This window comes from Anser cygnoides, chromosome Z (genome assembly GCF_040182565.1).
Source record: "Anser cygnoides isolate HZ-2024a breed goose chromosome Z, Taihu_goose_T2T_genome, whole genome shotgun sequence".
Lineage (NCBI taxonomy): Eukaryota > Metazoa > Chordata > Aves > Anseriformes > Anatidae > Anser > Anser cygnoides.
Window position 1 is genome coordinate 78,017,232 of NC_089912.1, and position 17,140 is coordinate 78,034,371.

Genomic DNA, 17,140 nt, shown 5'->3' on the forward strand with positions numbered 1-17,140 from the left:
GATGGATGTCACCATGTTTTCTTACATTAATTTGTGGAATGGCAAGACGGAGAAGTGATTTCAGTTAGCTTGGCAAGCATAAACAAAGGCTTTTTCCACCGGACAAATAATGTTAACTCAACCAAATCAACCTGGAAACTTATCAAAATTGTAAAAGCATGTAATTGAGAGGAAGCTTAAGGCTTAGAGATAGCTTAGTCAGACCTGAAGAACAATAACAATAAATATGGAAGGGAAGCAAGAAATTACGTGGAGCTGCTATGCTTAATCGTAACAATAAATTAACACTGTTTAAAAGAAGAACTAAGAATAAGGAGAAGAAAAATAAGAAGGAGAAGATGAAGGGGGAGAAAGAGAAGACAAAGGAGGAGAAGAAAAGGATACTATAGCTCTTGTTACCCTACCCAGGATCTTACCTGTCCCCACATATTGTTATTTACAGAGGAGCATGAAACATATAGGGCAATTCACAAGTCAGTATAAATACATTCTTGGTATTCCCACACAGGGTTGTTCTGGAGATGGCAGTTTTGCTTTGTCCCTGAATCTGTTCACACCTCTGTTTCTCAAGTGCACATGCATTTTTTTTCCCCTGGGTCTCAGTGTCTGTTTGGTTTCTTTTATATTTTTTTTTCTTTTATCTTCAGTCTCAGTGAATTCTGTTTTTGCACCCATGCAGTGGGAAAACATCATACTTCATGCAAGCCAAATATGCGAACGAGTTGAAAGGCAGAGACAGATGGAGCCATCTCTGTGATATCTAAACAAAATACTTTGGGTATAGTGAAATACTAAAGCGTTTTCATTAGTGTGTGAGCTTGAGCTGAAAGAATAAAACTGATGCAACAGTTGCTCGTATATGGATTTAGAGCCTCAGTTTCTTTGCTCTTGACCTGCTGTTACTGCACGCAAAATATCATGTGGGCCTTTTAGAAGCTCATCAATCTAGGCTTCTAGCTCCTTGACATCAAGGAAAATATTTATAAGGCGTGTGCTGTTTACATTTGTCTAGACTGAACTATTTTTTATCGTAGTCTGTTTCACTCTTCACTGTTACAATGTGGAAGAAAAAAAACAGCGTGGATCTTTGTTTTTCCCCTAACAACAGTGGAGACTGCCACGAACAGGCTTGCTGCTGGAAACCTGTATACCTAGTTTGGTTTTTGGTGGGCGATGCGTAGAGTTTCATCTCTCTCAGACTGAGCATGTGAACCCCCCCAAATGACAACAGCAGTCCAGAAGAGTAAAGCAGCCTAGCTGTAACTGTGCATGTTGAGTGTTGCACACATTAAACCTCAGACTGATGCCACTACAAGACGACTAAACTTTTTGTGGCTCGGTGCCTTCACTTTAGGTTTTAAGATAGCACGTGAGAAACGTGAAACTGAGGAAGCTGTTATTTTCTCCCTTGCGAGGCAATCCGCACAACACCTCGCTGCTGCTGGTGTGGATGATTCACGGTAGGCTTCTCATGCTTGGGTTTGTTTGGAGATTCCCTTTGTTCTCTGATTTGTTGTCTCCATCTTTCCCCTTCGATACGGGATTATTTCTACCGGCGAAAACGCTGAGGCGAGGACCTGTGAAAGACGTGCATGTATGAGTTGACAACGCTCGTGAAAGCGCTTGTCTTTACCCTGGGAGGTCAGATGGTTGGGAAAACCCTGCACCCCAGCTGGGAGAGGCTCCGTCTCAGGAGAGACCAACACCAGCGACCGCAGCGGCGCCACCCGGGCCGTGCCCTGCCGCACCACATCCACTGGCGGAGCTCGGGTCTCCTTCCATTTCCACAGGGGGCTGACACCCAGCGGCTCGCTCACACCCCGCCGCCGGCCGCCGCCGCCGCCGGCCCCCTCCGTTCTCTCGCCCCGCTGCGGCGCCCGCCCGCCCGCGCCTCCCCCTCTCCCTCGCCGGGGGCGGCGGCGCCGCCCGCAGCTGGCGCACGGAGGCAGCCATCTTCTCCCCCGCCCCGCCGCCCTTCCCTATTATAGCAGCGCTTCCGGCCCGGCGGGCCGCTCTGACGTCATCCCCCGCACGGCGGTGACGTCAGCGCCGGGAGCGGTGCGTGACGTCGGTGCGTAGGGGAGCGCGGTGACGTGATGGGCTATTTAAGGGCGGCCGGGCGGCGGATGGAGGCAGAGCGGGCGGGTGCCGCGGAGGGGAGCGGCGGGGCGGCGCCGCGCCGTAGGGGCGGGGCCGGGCTCCTGTCAGCGCCCGTTACCGGCACCGGCGGGACGGGACGGGCCGTGAGGGGGGGGTGCGGGCTGCTGCAGGCAGCGGCGGAGCAGCCGGGCACCGCCTGACGCGGTGCTCGCTCCCTCCCTCCTTCCCTCCCCGCATCCCTCCCACCTCATCTCTCTCTCTCCCTCCCTCCCACCCCACCCCACCGGCGGGGCTGAGCCCGCGGCCCCGCCGCAGAGCATCGCGGGCTCCGCGCCGCCCCTCCCGCCGGCACCCACCGACCGGCCGACCCAGCGCGATGCCCGCCCGCTCGCCGCAGCAGGAGGCGTGACGGCCGCCGGCGGACCCACCACCGCCACCACCTTCACCACCTCCACCACCACCGCGGCGCCCCGCACCTCCGCAGCCGGGGGCGGGCGGGCGGGCGGAGCGGCGGCACCCCGGTGCCCGCGGGGGACGCGCGGCCGCAGCCCCCCGCCGCTGCCAGCCGCCGCCGCCGCCGCCTCCTCCTCGTCCTCCGGCCGCCGCACGCCGGGAGCCCGATGCCGGTGCCGCGGCTCGCCCTGCCTCCTCGGGAACATGCGCCGCTGCCCGCCGCGCTGCCGGCGGGGCTGCTGCTAGCCAGAGCGGCGGCGCGGAGCCCTGCGCCCACCGCCTGCCCCCGTCCCTGAGCCGCCGGCCGACAGCGCCGCAGCCGCCGGCCGACAGCCCCTCGCGGAGAAGGCAGGCGAGCGCCGGAGGGAGGAGGGGACCCGTCTGCCCCCGGAGCTGCTGCCTGCGGGCGGCCATGGGAGCCCGGCCCGCGGGGGGCGCTCCCTAGGGCGCGGGCGGCCCCGCTCGGCTGCGAGCCGCCGCTGTCCCCCCCCCTCCCTCCGCCCGCCCCCCCCCCGGGCCTGCGAGGCGCGGCGAGGCGAGGAGCGGCCCGCGAGGCACCGCCGGTGCCCGGCGCCGCCATGGGGTAAGGATCCGGGGGGCTGCGGCGGGGCGGGGGCGGCGGCGGGGGGCAGCGCTGCGCGGCCCGGGGGTCGCGGCCCGGGGGTCGCGGCCGCCGGGAGCCCGGCACCTTCCTTCCCCCGGCGGGGAGGCGGCTGCGGTGTGGCCGGGTGGAGCTGGAGCCCGGGGAGGGCTGGTTTTAACTCCTCACGGGTCTCCGCGGGGCGGACGCGTGCCGGTTGCCCGGTAGAGCAACGCAGAAACACCCCCCCCAACCCCTTACGGCGGGTCGCCCAGCTAAACCGGGACGCGCGCCCGAGGTCTCGATTTTAGGGAGACTGGAAGCAGTAAGACCTTTGCGATGAGCCTGATTCCGTCTAATTCAGGAGGCGTAACGTAGGTACCCGCGAAAACTTTCCGCAGTTGTGTTCTCAGCGATCGGTGTAGTGAGGCGATGAAACGGAGACCCTACTGCTGTGCTTGCCCCATAGCCTCTGAACGGGGTGGAAGCTCGTCCATGTGCAAAGGCAACGGAGGCCCGATGTGATTTGGCTAACTGCAAGGTAGAGGCAGGCTTTCAGTGCGCGACCAAGGCGCTGGCTTTCTAAATGCTGCCACATAGTTCAGGGTATAATGGTTACCGCTCGAGCCCTTTGTGTTTCGGTCGTTCAGGAATTTGAATGTGAAGTCGGTAATGTGGAACTGCGAGTGCTTCTTTCCTCAAGCTGTTAAAGGCGCTTGGTGTTCTCCAGTGTAGTGATTTGCTGGGAGGGAGGCAACAGCTGCATCCCTGCCGCTGTCCTAGTCGCTGGAGCACGCTCCCTGTACAAGATGTAGGAAGGAACGACTTCTTTTTAGTCACTAGATCTTGGTTTCCTCCTGTATTCGTTTCCATTTAAAATAAATAAATGATACATCCAGGCAGAATAAACCTAAGCTTGCAGTTGCTGTCTACGTTTTCAGGGAAGTGGTAGCGTGTTTCAAAAACCTGCCAAAAGTCTAAATGATAGGATGGTGTTTGGGGTTTCTATATTATTGAAACTGCTAAGCAGATAGGATTATTTAGCTTTTTAAATTCACGTAATGGAAAACATTTATTTAAAATCAGTACTGTTTGTAGATTTGTCATTTAGGTGTAACTCATTGCAAATATTGAGAATGGTTGTAGAGTAATAAACTTTGTACTTTCTCCGGAACTAAACCGAGCATTTCTGGATGCAAACTCTGGACTTAAAACAAAACTAAACAAACAAAAAACAGAAGACCCCTCAATTTCATAAACTCACTACTGCTGCTGTTCTAGTGCAGTGGTGTTCTTATGCAGCAGTTCTCTAATGAACAGTACAAACCCTTATCTGTAGAGGGAGTGGTAATAACCCTAAATACTGAAGGACTATAAAAATTACTTGGAGAAGGAATGTGAAGTTGTTTGTGTGATGACTTCTGAGTAGTATCTTGGCACACTGAGATGAAGAAGACAAAATTTGCTGGCACATACTCTGAAGACTCTTTAGATGGTACACACTGGGGCATGGCAACGTAGAGTTCCTTTGCAGAACATCTTTTAACAGATAGACAAAAACAGGAATGTGGGTGTGTGTTACCGGTAGGCTCCCTGCTATGTAAGTGTGAGTGAGCAGACCCAGCACCAACTCTGAGGTCTACAGTTGTGTATTGGACACTTACTAATATTCAGAGCAGAGGTCCTCTTCCAAAAGCGATCTTGAATTGGCATCTAAATGCTGTTGCCCATGGATTTCAGGCTGCTTTGAGACCAGCACGTGCTAGACTCTTAACACTGCAGTTATAAAAAGTACTCTTCTGATATTCTACTAAGGTCTTAAAATTGAGCCCTCTAGTAGCAAGTTGCAAGTGACTGATTATTCATGTACTTGACCACACGAGGGTCTGTGTATTATATTCTGTATTTAATGATACTGCTGTCCAGCATGAGCTTGTGTGGTGAACTTGTAGTGCCTGGCTGGTGGAGAGTTTACCGATTCCAGTGGTCAGAACAAAGAAAGTGTGGGACTGTGGAGCAATACTTACTGGCTTACCTAACCGGCAGTAGCTTTCTTAGTCATGCGTGTTGTAGCGAAGTATTCACTGTTCTGCCAGCATAGTTCAGCCTGCTCAGCTCACTGTGTGCCATCCAGCACACAAAGTAATTATGCAGTGTATGCGGTGGATACTGAGCTCTAGGTGACCTGGTCTCTGAAGCTGTACGGCAGCTAATTACTTGTTCTGAGAAACTTGAAGCTTCAGAACAGTTTATAGGGTGCAGTAGTTGAGGAGCTGCTCTTCTTAGTGCTGTATCTCGTGTATATGTGGGTGTTCCTCTTGTCTTATGGGAGAAGGTAAATGAATCAAGCCTGAGGCTCTGGTGTAGGATGTCCACTCTTGTTCCTCTGCCTGCTGCTCTCTCTCACTGTCTTCTACTTTGTCCTCCATCAGTATGTTCTGCGCTAGTTTGTGCTGTGTCTCTTTTGTGTTGCCAGTATTGAGAAATAAAAACATTGCCAGTATTGTACAATGGCATCTTTGAGCAGGGATTTGATTATATTAAAAATCCTGAAGAAACAGTTAAGTAAACATACTCAGAACGCGTATTGGTAGCCCAGATTAATGTATACATTGACCAGTTAAATTACCTTATTTTACCGGTCATTGGTACTGCTTTTACTTCAGTTGATGGCAGGGGAATTGGAGGTTAGTATTTGTAGGCTATGATGCTTTCATTGCTGAGGCTGGAGTGAAATGCAGTCGATGCTGGAAGCAGTATGGAAGCTGCGCAGCCATGAATTCTGGTAGAGAGTTTGCTGTTCTGTAAAACATAATCTCTGGGATTAATTCCCAGTTTATTGATGAGTAGTTTCTCTGTAGCTACTTTCCTTTTTGGCCTTTTGTGTTGTGGACAGGAATCCAAATTCATTTAACTGTCTTTTCCCTTCACTCTTGCTGAATGATGTGGAATTACAAGGTAAAAGTTTCTTTAGATCTGCTTGTCTCTGTCATGTCATGTTAATCAAGGTGTCTTTATAAAGACTTCAGCTTCACTTTTGTTGGACTATATTTAGTATGTTGTCTTTGCAGAGATGGTTATGGTATGTGTCAGTTTGAGATGGCAGAATTACAATACTGGAGTTCTTAAGCTGGCTAGAGAATACTGTGGAAGATGAATATTTTAAGATGTACCTATTTGCATCATGGTTGCCTGGAAATAAGTATTTTAATTTTTGACAGTTAGGGGAAAATGGCTGTTTCTGGTTGGTCCACTCTTAGCTCCTACCCTTGTTGAGGTACGGAGGGTTGGTCAAACACATTTCCTTAAGGCAAAGTCCCGTTTTGAAGGGAGGGTACTATGATATATAGAGGAACTGAGAATTATGAACTTCCGGATGTAATGTAATAACTTTTACAAAGCCAGTCTGAAGCCTTAGAATCTGATAATATGCATTAGTTGAGGACATGAAAAACTTGCTGTGGAAACTGGGTTTTGTTGACTTCTTGCTTTTTTTTTCAGGTGTTTCCAAACCAAACTCTTATCCTATAAGTTTTCGATTTCCTTTCTCTAGCTGGGCGATGAGCAATATAAAGCTGTTAGGAGCCAGAAGCATTGTTAACCATTGAATTTGACCTCACTTGAGTTCTTCAGCCTTCTTCACTCCCACGCAGATAGCTCTTCCAAAACCTCACCTTAGCAACAGTTCCATCAGCTGTGCTTCTCCTGACACAGAAATATTGCAGATAAAAGAGCAGAAGGTGTGACTTCTTGGTGGTATTTCAGTGTTACTGCAATTCCTGGTCATCTTGCCATTTCAAGTGCAAAATGAGATGCTCATTGTGGGAAAGCAGTGGCAGCAAGGTAGTTTGTGGTGTTTTCTGTAGCAGTGTGTAGAGCGTAGCAGAAACAGATCAACATCACTTGCTATAGGGAACACCCACAAAACTTGATCGTCTGTAAAAATTGGTAAGGTATAAATATCTAGACAGATGGGCTGTATGTAAATCAGCTTGAAATGGTTAATAAACTACTTTGTGAGGCAGTAAGGCATGGAGACTTCTACCTGCTTAAGTTATCCTCTATCACAGTAGTTTTATGAGCGTGAAATTAGCATGAGAAATTTAAAACAGCTCTTCTGGCTTGTCAGAACATAACCGAGTATCCTGAATGCCATGGGGGATGACCTCCATATTGATTCAGTAAAGGTGTTTGTAATAACTTAAGGTTTTTTTTTGAACATTTGATCTGTTTCAATATTGCCGTGCATTGTAGATTGTATTGACCAGCTCTTTGGGTGAAGTCCTAGTTCTGCTGAAAAATACGTAAATCCTTCTCATTCATTATGCTGAGATTATTTTTATCTCAATGTCTCCAAGCAAACATCAGACGAATGTTTTCTTTGTCTTCTTGCACAGTCTCCCTCCCAACCACGACTCCTGTCATCTTGCAGGGCTCATGGCTGGATGTCATGCCGGTACTTGAGGAAATATGCAGTCTTGAAACCATAGAGACTGTTATAGACTGAAGTACTGTAGCAGGCCGTCACTTCTAACCAGGGGAAACAATGACACCCTAAGTGGCATGAGACGGTTTATGCTTGCTAATTAATAACATAAGTTGAAATCAGGTATCGTGTTTATGGAAATTTTGTTGGAAAACATTTTCTCTTTGTGATTGACTCTTAAGACTGCAATTTGATGTAAAGCTCATAGCTGATCACTCTTTAAATCACAGCCTTCCAAGTCTATGCCTATGCATTAGCATACTACAAAGAGAAGACATGATCTAGCGATGCAGCACTGATTTACTACTAGTTTCTCATTAGTGTAGGCCCCTGGAACGTGATTTTAATTAAGCCCATGATTTTCTAGTGTATTCCAGATCAGTGACCATTTAAACAGTGCAAACATTATGTGCAGATTAGAAACCTAGCTCTTCCATTTGTTTAGATATCTTTAATTTTGAAGTTGCTAAGGCCTAAAATGAGTATCAAGGGATGGTCACTCTTAAAGAAGTTCTAAGAGTCAAGGGTGTGAGTGTGGTATAGAGTTACCCACTGAGACTAGGGCTATACCTGCAACTCACATCACTATAGGCATGTATTTATGCAGAAATTCAGTGTGCTTGGGTTTTTAATAGTGTACCTTTTGTACCCGAGACAAACCCGCACTTTTTAAAGAGAGAAGTCTCAGGCTTCCCTGTGTGTGGTTATAGTCTTAGTAGCAGGAAACTGTAACTACGAACAAAGAAACAAACTATCCTGTATTACTTGCTAATAAGTAAAAATAAGAGAATTTGGTCCCTACTCTTTTTTTTTTTTATTCCTAAGATACCATGTTAGGTTGAAATGTGTATTTCAAGTCCTTACTTACGTGGAAGACATCTGTAGAAGGTTCTGCAAGAGCATGGTTTTCATGCTGGTCTCACTGCAAAGCTGTTTGAAATGTGTCCAGACACAAATGAGGTGCAGTGGGTGTGAAAGCATGGCACTAGTAAATATAGAATTTTAGACCTAGCTGTGAATATAGGTTTCTTTTCTTGATTCTGTTGTGAGTATCTTGACTTCTATTTTTCCCAAGGCTGGGCAGTTCGGGATCCACCAAAATTAGCATTATGTTCAAGACAAGTTGGAGGGGAAGGGGTGCCAGAGGGAGCTGTGATTTTATGCCACATGCAGTCTTGTATATGCACTGTTGGCCTTTGTTGCATCTACACAGTGTCCTGGTGGTAGCGTTGTGTCATCTGCTCCATTCTGCAAAGTATTCGAACAATGTTTGAATATAGTATTGATTTTTCTGGAACTGCCTCACAAATGTGCTTCTGGCAGGACACTACATTTTGACACACATTTCTGGTGGCAGGTAGTGGTGAATGCCAGTCATCATTAAAAAAAATTTAGTCTAGGCAGACGCTGTTTAAGCATTCAATAGGTCATGCTGGATTGCCAGATACAAGCATATATTGACATTTCCAGTATCTTGTCATGATTTTTTTTTCCCCAGCTACAGATACCAAGTGAGCTAACTTAAGAAATGAGTGTGACTGGTTTTGAGTAATAGCTTTACTTGAACAAGGAAGAGATTGAAATAGGTAGTTCCCCTCAGGTTCTTCTTACTCCTCCAAGTACTTGCAAGCAATCCACATGCATTGCTTTGTCCGTCTCGTGTCTTTATTCTATGTCAATATCTTGATCATTAAGTTTTCACTGAGCTAGCCACCAAAAAGAGGGAACAACAGAAGATGGGGACTGCTTTTTCTTGTTGCCTCTACTGTGACACAAATGCTTGACTATGCAGTGTGTCAGGTGAGCATTTTAACTGAGCTACTACACAGCTGTAAAAATACAGGAGTTGGCTCAAGCACAGTGTCATTGCAGGTCGGTTAGGCCTACCTTTTTCTACAGCAGTGTATGTTTACCCTGGCAGGAAGCATTGAAATGTCCTAGTTTGTTCCTCAGTTTTGAAGCTGAAGTCTGGAAGGTTTTTTCTGAGGCTGTCCACCAGTTTGAGTCTCTCAGCATGTTGAGCAGTGGCATTTTTCTTCCTTTCATGGTGTCTTTTTTAGTAAAAGAAATAGCATAATACAGTCAAGGTTTTAGAATTTTTAAAATGTTTTTAAATTACTTGTTCTGTAAGCAGTATGTTATAGTCTTGAACCCATAGTTAATCTTGGAGCTATTCTTGTAGCAGGATATATAAGGAAATCTTCCTTGAGTTTTGAAAACTGAAGAATGACATTTTAATGGTCAACACTTTACGGTGAAGTGTTGGTGAAATAAATCATCTTTGACATGTGTTCTCACAATTCCTACTTGTGCTTGTTCATTTCCAACAGTCTGCTAGCCCTGGCTTGACTGTACAAAAATGTAAAAGAATATTCTGCGTTATACTGGTGAAACCAGTATATGTGTTTTCTCCAACACGTGATTCACTGTGGACTATGCTGCCTTGTAGGGTGATCTTAGGGTACAAAGTGTTCTCTATGCCAACAAAAATAAGCATATGTATTCTATGTAGCTTTGTTGTCAAATTATGCCATACCATAACTGGGGCTCTAAGCAGCTACTTGGCCAATTGACTTTGAAACTGCTTTTGCACCAGCTGTATTTTCCATTGACTTTTGTGTGAGTATAAGTGACAGATAATCTGCAATTAGACAGGAACAATTTCTTCTCATTTAAATTATTTTCACGTTCTGAATGCTGTTTTCCAAATGCTTTGTCAGCATCCCAGTATATGTTTCTTCCATGCCAATATTTGTTCATGTTCTTCTGGAAAACGTAACGGAATTTCATTCTTTCCTAAATCTGTGTCTGATTTAGCAAACTTGCTGCTCAGACATCAAGAACTCTGCATCTAGACATAGGCAGGAATTGGATTCCTACCATGAAATGATTGACAGTGCTTGGGAAGAGGTGTTGTCTTTTTGAACTTCTTGTCTTGAGCAAGAAATATCCCTAGCCAGAATGGCACAACAGCAGTTAATCTTAACTGAAACTTCACTGTCATGGTGACCTGCTTATGTCACCTGACGTCTTAATGAAGTCAAGTTAAAAAATAAAATAGAATTCTACTGTTGAACTAATATGGTTGTATGTCAGAGGTTTGGGGAGTTAGTGGTCATGATTAAGTGTAAGACAATTAAATACTGAATATTAATTTTATTGAATATTAAATATTGATTAAAATTGATACTTGAAGCTTTAACAGGGAAATACAAAAGTTTGTTCTAAATAATTGAGTCATATATATGATGTTTGCCTTTGTAAAGAAATATTCATCTTCATTTGCATATAAACACTGAGGTTTTTTTGCAGTTAAGTATGGTACTGAACTGCACTAAGTGCTTATAGAATTCTCTTCTAAAGAATTTTACCACGTGAAGCAGTTCTATTGCATAGTATGTACACTTTCTAAACACAAAACCTGTTAGAGATCAAGAAATGCCAGTTTTTGCTACGTGGACTTGTATTTTCTGCTTCAGTTAAACCTCTTTTGGATGTGAACATGTGAGCACTGTGTGCTTCAGTTGGATAAGACTATACTATGTTTTGCATATGTGAGTAAAATGTTTTTAAATACAGCTTCTTTAAAAGTGACTTGCAATGGCAAGCATTCTGTAAGTAAGTAATCATAGAAACACAGAATGGTTTGGGTTAGAAGGGACCTTAAAGACCACCCAGTTCCAACCCCCTGCCATGGGCAGGGACACCTCCCACCAGACCAGGTTGCCCAAAACCCCATCCAGTCAGGGATGGGGCATCCACAGCTTTGCTGGGCAACCTGTGCCAGTGCCTCCCTGTCCTCTGAGTGAAAAATGTCTTCCTTATATCTAAGCTAAATCTATCCTGTTTTAGTTTAAACTCTCTACTCCTTGTCCTGTCCCTATGCTCCCTGATAAAGAGTCCCTCCCCAGCTTTTCTGCAGGACCCCTTTAGGCACTGGAAGGCCGCTGTAAGGTCTTCCTGGAGCCTTCTCTTCTCCAGGCTGAACAACCCCAACTCCCTCAGTTTCTCTTCATAGAAGAAATAGTATAATAATAATATAAAATAGTAAACCTACTTGTTTCTGACCACTGTTTATTTCAAGGATATGGAAACAGTAAGACTTTTTATTCCTAGTGTTAAGTATCTATTCTAACATTTATGCAAAGGAGTGAGGGAAGGAAGCTTTTGTACTTGGTTCATACGTGAGTTTTGAGTGGATTGAACCCTACCAGTTTATTCGGGCACCATGTGAGGAAAACAACTCCTGTTCATAAAAAGAGGTAATACTGAGATAACTAACTAGCACTGGTTCCTGGTCTTTGATTAGATGTTTCCTCTCTATGATGGCATGAATTTATTGCTTGAATATTTTTGAATGATTAAATACAGGCTTTAACATAGGTAAGTCTAATTCCTAGTGAAGCAGAAAAAAACAGAAAATTCTAGCTTTATCAGGTCCACAGAAACTTGGAAAAAAAAATCTTCTGTGCAGACTGCTGTGCATTTTGTTTCTCAGTTCGTCAAAACGCTGAGTGGTTTCCTGAGACTGGATTCTGTCTGGTAATTGCACTTCCAAGAAGTAAAGTAACTTCCACTTGGGTAAATACCTGGTACCTACCTGCTAACCTAGCCAGAACAACCGTCATTGTTAGGTGCCTTTTTGATGTCTAAATTACAATTTAAAGTGTTGTTTGCAAACCAGTTGATATTCGGGTTCCAGTACAACTGACATGTGACTCTGCCGTTACCAGTGCAACCAAAGCTAGGACATGAGTAGTCAGTGAAGAGATGCTGCTTTATTCAGAAAGCAATACCAATGGGTAGTACCGATGGGTTGTGCTTCCAGCACCGTCACCTTCCCTGTGAGCTGCTTATCGGTGAGACAGCCTAGTCCTGGCATGGCTCTTCCTCTGCTGCAGACAGGGTCCATCCCTGAGGCACAGCATTTTGCATGATGTCCTGGGTGTGCCTTGAACGATTTCTCTTGCAAACTGCTACGGAGGGATGGGATCTGGGGGTCCTGTGCTAGGATGAGTTTCATAACCTATTTTGCATATGTGTGCTGTGAACAATCAGGGGAACGGAGATCTGTCGCTTTCAGTTATGGCTCAATATAGATGCAACCACTGCTTCCTAAATCCAATAGTGCTTACTAGGCTGTAAGTTATTAAAAGGGAGGGACTTGCTGGCATGGTAATGGCATACTCAAAGTGAATTAAAGAGGCTTTATAGTTCCTGCAGTGCTCAGTGGGATGATACAAATTGATTTGTTACTTATGAATATAAAATTAATTTGTTTACCTTTCTGGGAGTCTAATTCAGTTCCTTGACACAAATAAAATAATCCAATTCTCATCTTGTGATGTGGACCAATGATTCTTTTTGAAACATAGCATGCAGCTGCAGCAATCTGGAAGGAACTGCAGTTGGTGATGGTAGTGACAAAATGCATGTTTTTCCAGCCCGGTTCATTCTACTCACTCCACATGTAAGTTCAGATACTTCTGCTGTGCTGGTGGAAGCATGTCTTCAGCATTAAGGCATCTGCAGTCGAGGTTGCACTAGTGATTTACTTCAAGGCATCTATTTCTGAGGGTTAAATGTAAAAGCTCTCAAAACTGATTGTTAATGGGCAATTTCTTAATGTTCTATTAAGGGCTTTGTCGGGTTTAAGCTGGAAATAAAAGGAATGACAAGTGCCAAGGCCACTAGAATAAAAAGTATTTTCTCATGTAGAAGGCAAAAATTAGTAACTTAGAGATGAAGAAGGTGAAATGGATTTGGTTGATGGGGTGAGAAGTGGTAAGAAGATGGGGTTATTTCTGTATGGAGATGTACAAGGAAGCAAATGAAAATTTAAATCCAATAAAGAGGGTAATGAAAGAGCAGTGCTAAGAAATGTTACAAAGAGGGTTGCTAAAAATGATTGTGCCTAGTGAGGAAGCCTTATTTTGCTACAGAAACTCATTAGAGACAAATTCCAAGTGTCTCATTCTAAGCAGGGAAGATGCCTATTCCCTGTTTTATCTTTTTCCAAATGTGAACAAGTTGCCAAGCAATCTATTCTTTAGAACAGCAAAATTATGACTAGTATTGAGTGTTTTTTCTAAAAGTCAAAGATGATCTGAAAAAATTAGTTAAGTTTAACTTCACCTAAAAATACTTATTTTTAAATACTTGCTCTGTTTATCACGTACTTGCTGATTATCTCAGTCAAAGCACTTAATGAAGTGACTGTATGATCCTGTCTTCCTTTTATTCCTTTTAGGTTCCAAAATCCACACCTCTCTCTATTGACAAATAGACCATCTGTGTCCCTGTTGCCACATACTCATGAAAAACAGCAATGAGAAAGTCTGGCATAGGCTTTGACAAGACTTGATGAAGGGCACAAAATCACATTGAATGTCAAATTAGAAAATATTTAATTTAGAGGAACTTACATAATGAGTGGTAAGTTCTTGGTATGGATTTTTCCATTAACACTTTGGCATGTTTTCCTGTCCACAGAACTTGAGCAGCACATGTAGCTGGGGGCATTAGAGAAAAGGTCCAGTTTGGACCTTTAAAAATATCAGAATTATAGAAGCGATAGCAAGTTTGAATTTTATCTATCTATATATTTTTTTAATCAGGTTAACAGTACACTGTACATATCTTCCAGGTACCTTTTTAATTTTTTTAACCTCTTTAGCATATGAAGCAAGCAGCTCCACATTCACTGACTCTGTACAAAAAATCCAGAATAATTTTCTTGCTTTTTTCTTTGATGTAGAATACAAACCTTAATTTTGTGTTCAGAATGCAGAAGTTTGTATCTTCAATGTAGTTCAGTGTATTCTGTTTTGATTAGGACATGATGGCATGTTGCCTCTGCTGGTTAGACCTCAGCAGAAGTATCTTTACCATCTTGGGAGCCCCAGAAAGTAGCAGTGCTAGACTACAAGCCATTTTGTGCAGTTAGGAGACAGACTTCTAGCTGAGGTTCATCGTGGGGAGGACAAAAAGCTGAGACACTATCTAGACAGCAGGATGAAATGCTACAGGTGCCATCTAAGTAAGCAGAATTTTATTGCAGAGTGCTCTGTGCTCTGTCCTGTTCTTTCAGAAAATGTGTGCACAGAATCATGTTTTGGTTTCTGCTTTCTCTGATTTGTGACAAAGCAAATCATGAGTTTTTGCTGTTGATCTGAATGTAGAGCATATCTATTAAGGCCATCTGATTTCACTGTGTCAGGGATGAATTTGATCCATTGCTTGCTTGAAGGAAAATGAGTGGAGCACTGCCGTTCATATTTTCCTTGTATTCTCAGAAATACTAGTGCATCCAGGGGATTTGATTACAACTTCTCTGCTGTTATCTCAAATTTGCTTGGGACATGAAGGGGATAAAAAAAAATTTGGAAGCATCTTCATGCAGTGAAGTTACCAAAATAATTTATTCCATTAATTTCATGAGTTCTAAGTTAATATACTTCTCCACCTGACATTTTAGGTGTCTGACGAGGGGATGATGAGGCAGAGGACAATTTTTTGCTTCTGAGTGCTTTTGCATCTTCTGTGCCTGGTGATGTGATGAGGGCCAAAGAGGGCTGGCTATGAGGGAATTATTCTTAATGTAAGATATTTAGGCAGAATCTTGTTGATGCGCTGTGCTCAAGGTATACTAACTGAAGTTATCTATTAACTTTTTTTTAATTTTGTGTGTCCTTTTAATTGTTTTAAGAAATTTGAAGCAATGGGTCAGTCCTGTCTGTGTAGCTCTTTGTGTGTAATAGCTTTAAGGTATATATATGTGTATAAATATATATAGAGAGATGTATAAATACTGATCAGAGTGTGTCAAAATGAATGTGATATTAAGGTAATGAAAGGAAACAGAACAAAGAAGAGTATCAGAGACAGATGTCTAGGGAACAGCTGTTTAAGGGACTCTTGTTCCTGCTGTTTTGGAGGGTTTCACAGTCAGTGAAATGGAGTCTACTCTATTCTTTGCACCTAGTTTTCTACCTTTTTTTTAGACTGTTCCCTGTCCTGCCTGAATAATTCTCAAATTTCAACCAGCCTTCATAAGGGCATTGATGTTTCAAAGATAATAGATTTCTGAGAATTTTATGAGAATAAAGACAGGGTATTCCCCAACAGCCAGAAAGGTTTCAGGTGCAAGTTTTCTTTCGTTGGACACTGGAGGTCCAACTGTGAGATAGAATTCGGTGTTAGACAAATATTTTTTAATTCTACTATTTTTACAGATACTTAAATATCTAGCTAAAGTAGAGTAATAGAGGTTGTCATCACCATCAACTCCTTATTAAATGAACAGAATGTGGCACTGAATGATAGGATGTCTCTTCAGGATGAAACAAAATTGTACAGGTGTAGAACTTTGTGAATATGAAGTCCTCTGTCACATTTCCACTGGAATGGGTACCATGTTATTTCTCTTATATCTGTATTCTCTGTAAGAGAACCCACCTTATTCCCTTTACTCAGACTGATTTTCTGACATTGACTCATAGTTTGACACCTTATTATTATCATGCAGTTGTGGCCAAAACCAAATCCATAATTACCTACCTTCACTAGGAGTAATACCACTGCTCTGGAGTCTCTTCCTGTAAGATATTTTTCAAATAAACCCATCATAGACTCACTTACAGTAGTAAACAACTTTTAAAGTAACTTGCAGCATGTTGTGATTTCCCATTCACTGGACTAAAGTTACTAAATCAATTTGAATTCTAAAACCAGCTATGACTAAAAAGTCTGTCACCGTTGTGCAATGCAGTTTGACTAAGAAGGGAGTCCAGCAATGCTTTTGCTTATTTATGTACTCTTTAATATTAGAAGCTGTTTCATCATTTCAGGAGGAGGTTTGCTATTATCTTTTAAAGTTTTTTGACATCTAAGGAATTTTAAAAGTCCAATGTTTGAATAATTATTTAGTGTTTTCTGTCTGATTTGTAATTTCAAAGAACTGTATAATTATTTCAAAGCATGCTGTGTTTTCTACCATCTTTCAGACTTCCTTGTTCATATGTTAGAGTGAATGAGGAGAGAAAGAGCATGGGAGTTAGCACAGACTGTGCAGCGTAGGCAAAGGGGGAGGGGACAGGATGGAACAAGAGTCCGCAGCCTGGGTTTTGGACCTTTTGTGCCTAAAAATAGGCAATACCCCTCATCAGAATGTCTACTGTAGATTTTTAAAATGAGTATTGCAAACATAGGCTACAACTTTTGCTTGGAAAAGCAAACAGAACTGGCCAGAGCTGGTTAAGACAGCAGGCCTTGCAGCTGTCTTGTCCCATATCAGCAAAACCTTGCTTTTTGTTTGCCTGTGACAGAAGGTGAATTTCATAAAAATGAAAATATGAGCAGATAACTAAATAATTTGCTTCTGGCTTCCCATGTCTTATGTCTGTTAAGTACTGCACAGTATCTGACTTCAAGCTGAAGCACTTCAGTTGGTTGAAACTTCAGATCCTTGAAATTCTCACAATGTGGTGATGTTTCTGGCCCAGGTAAAGGTATTGTTTCCT

At 43.7% G+C, this 17,140-nt stretch overlaps 1 protein-coding gene across 4 annotated transcripts in view; it reads left to right on the top strand.

Moving 5' to 3' along the window:
* The first annotated feature begins 3,003 nt into the window (after positions 1 to 3,003).
* The window catches only part of HOMER1 (homer scaffold protein 1), an 85,609-nt gene continuing 71,472 nt past the window's right edge, over positions 3,004 to 17,140 (top strand). For 2 of the 4 annotated variants that reach the window (XM_013190879.3, XM_066988493.1), the window contains exon 1: positions 3,324 to 3,507. In XM_013190879.3, the coding sequence (XP_013046333.1) occupies positions 3,473 to 3,507 (35 nt within the window). In that variant the 5' untranslated portion in view covers positions 3,324 to 3,472. Of the gene's footprint in view, positions 3,137 to 3,323; positions 3,508 to 17,140 lie in introns of those variants that run through there. The other 2 variants (XM_066988492.1, XM_013190878.3) reach the window with 2 other exon arrangements.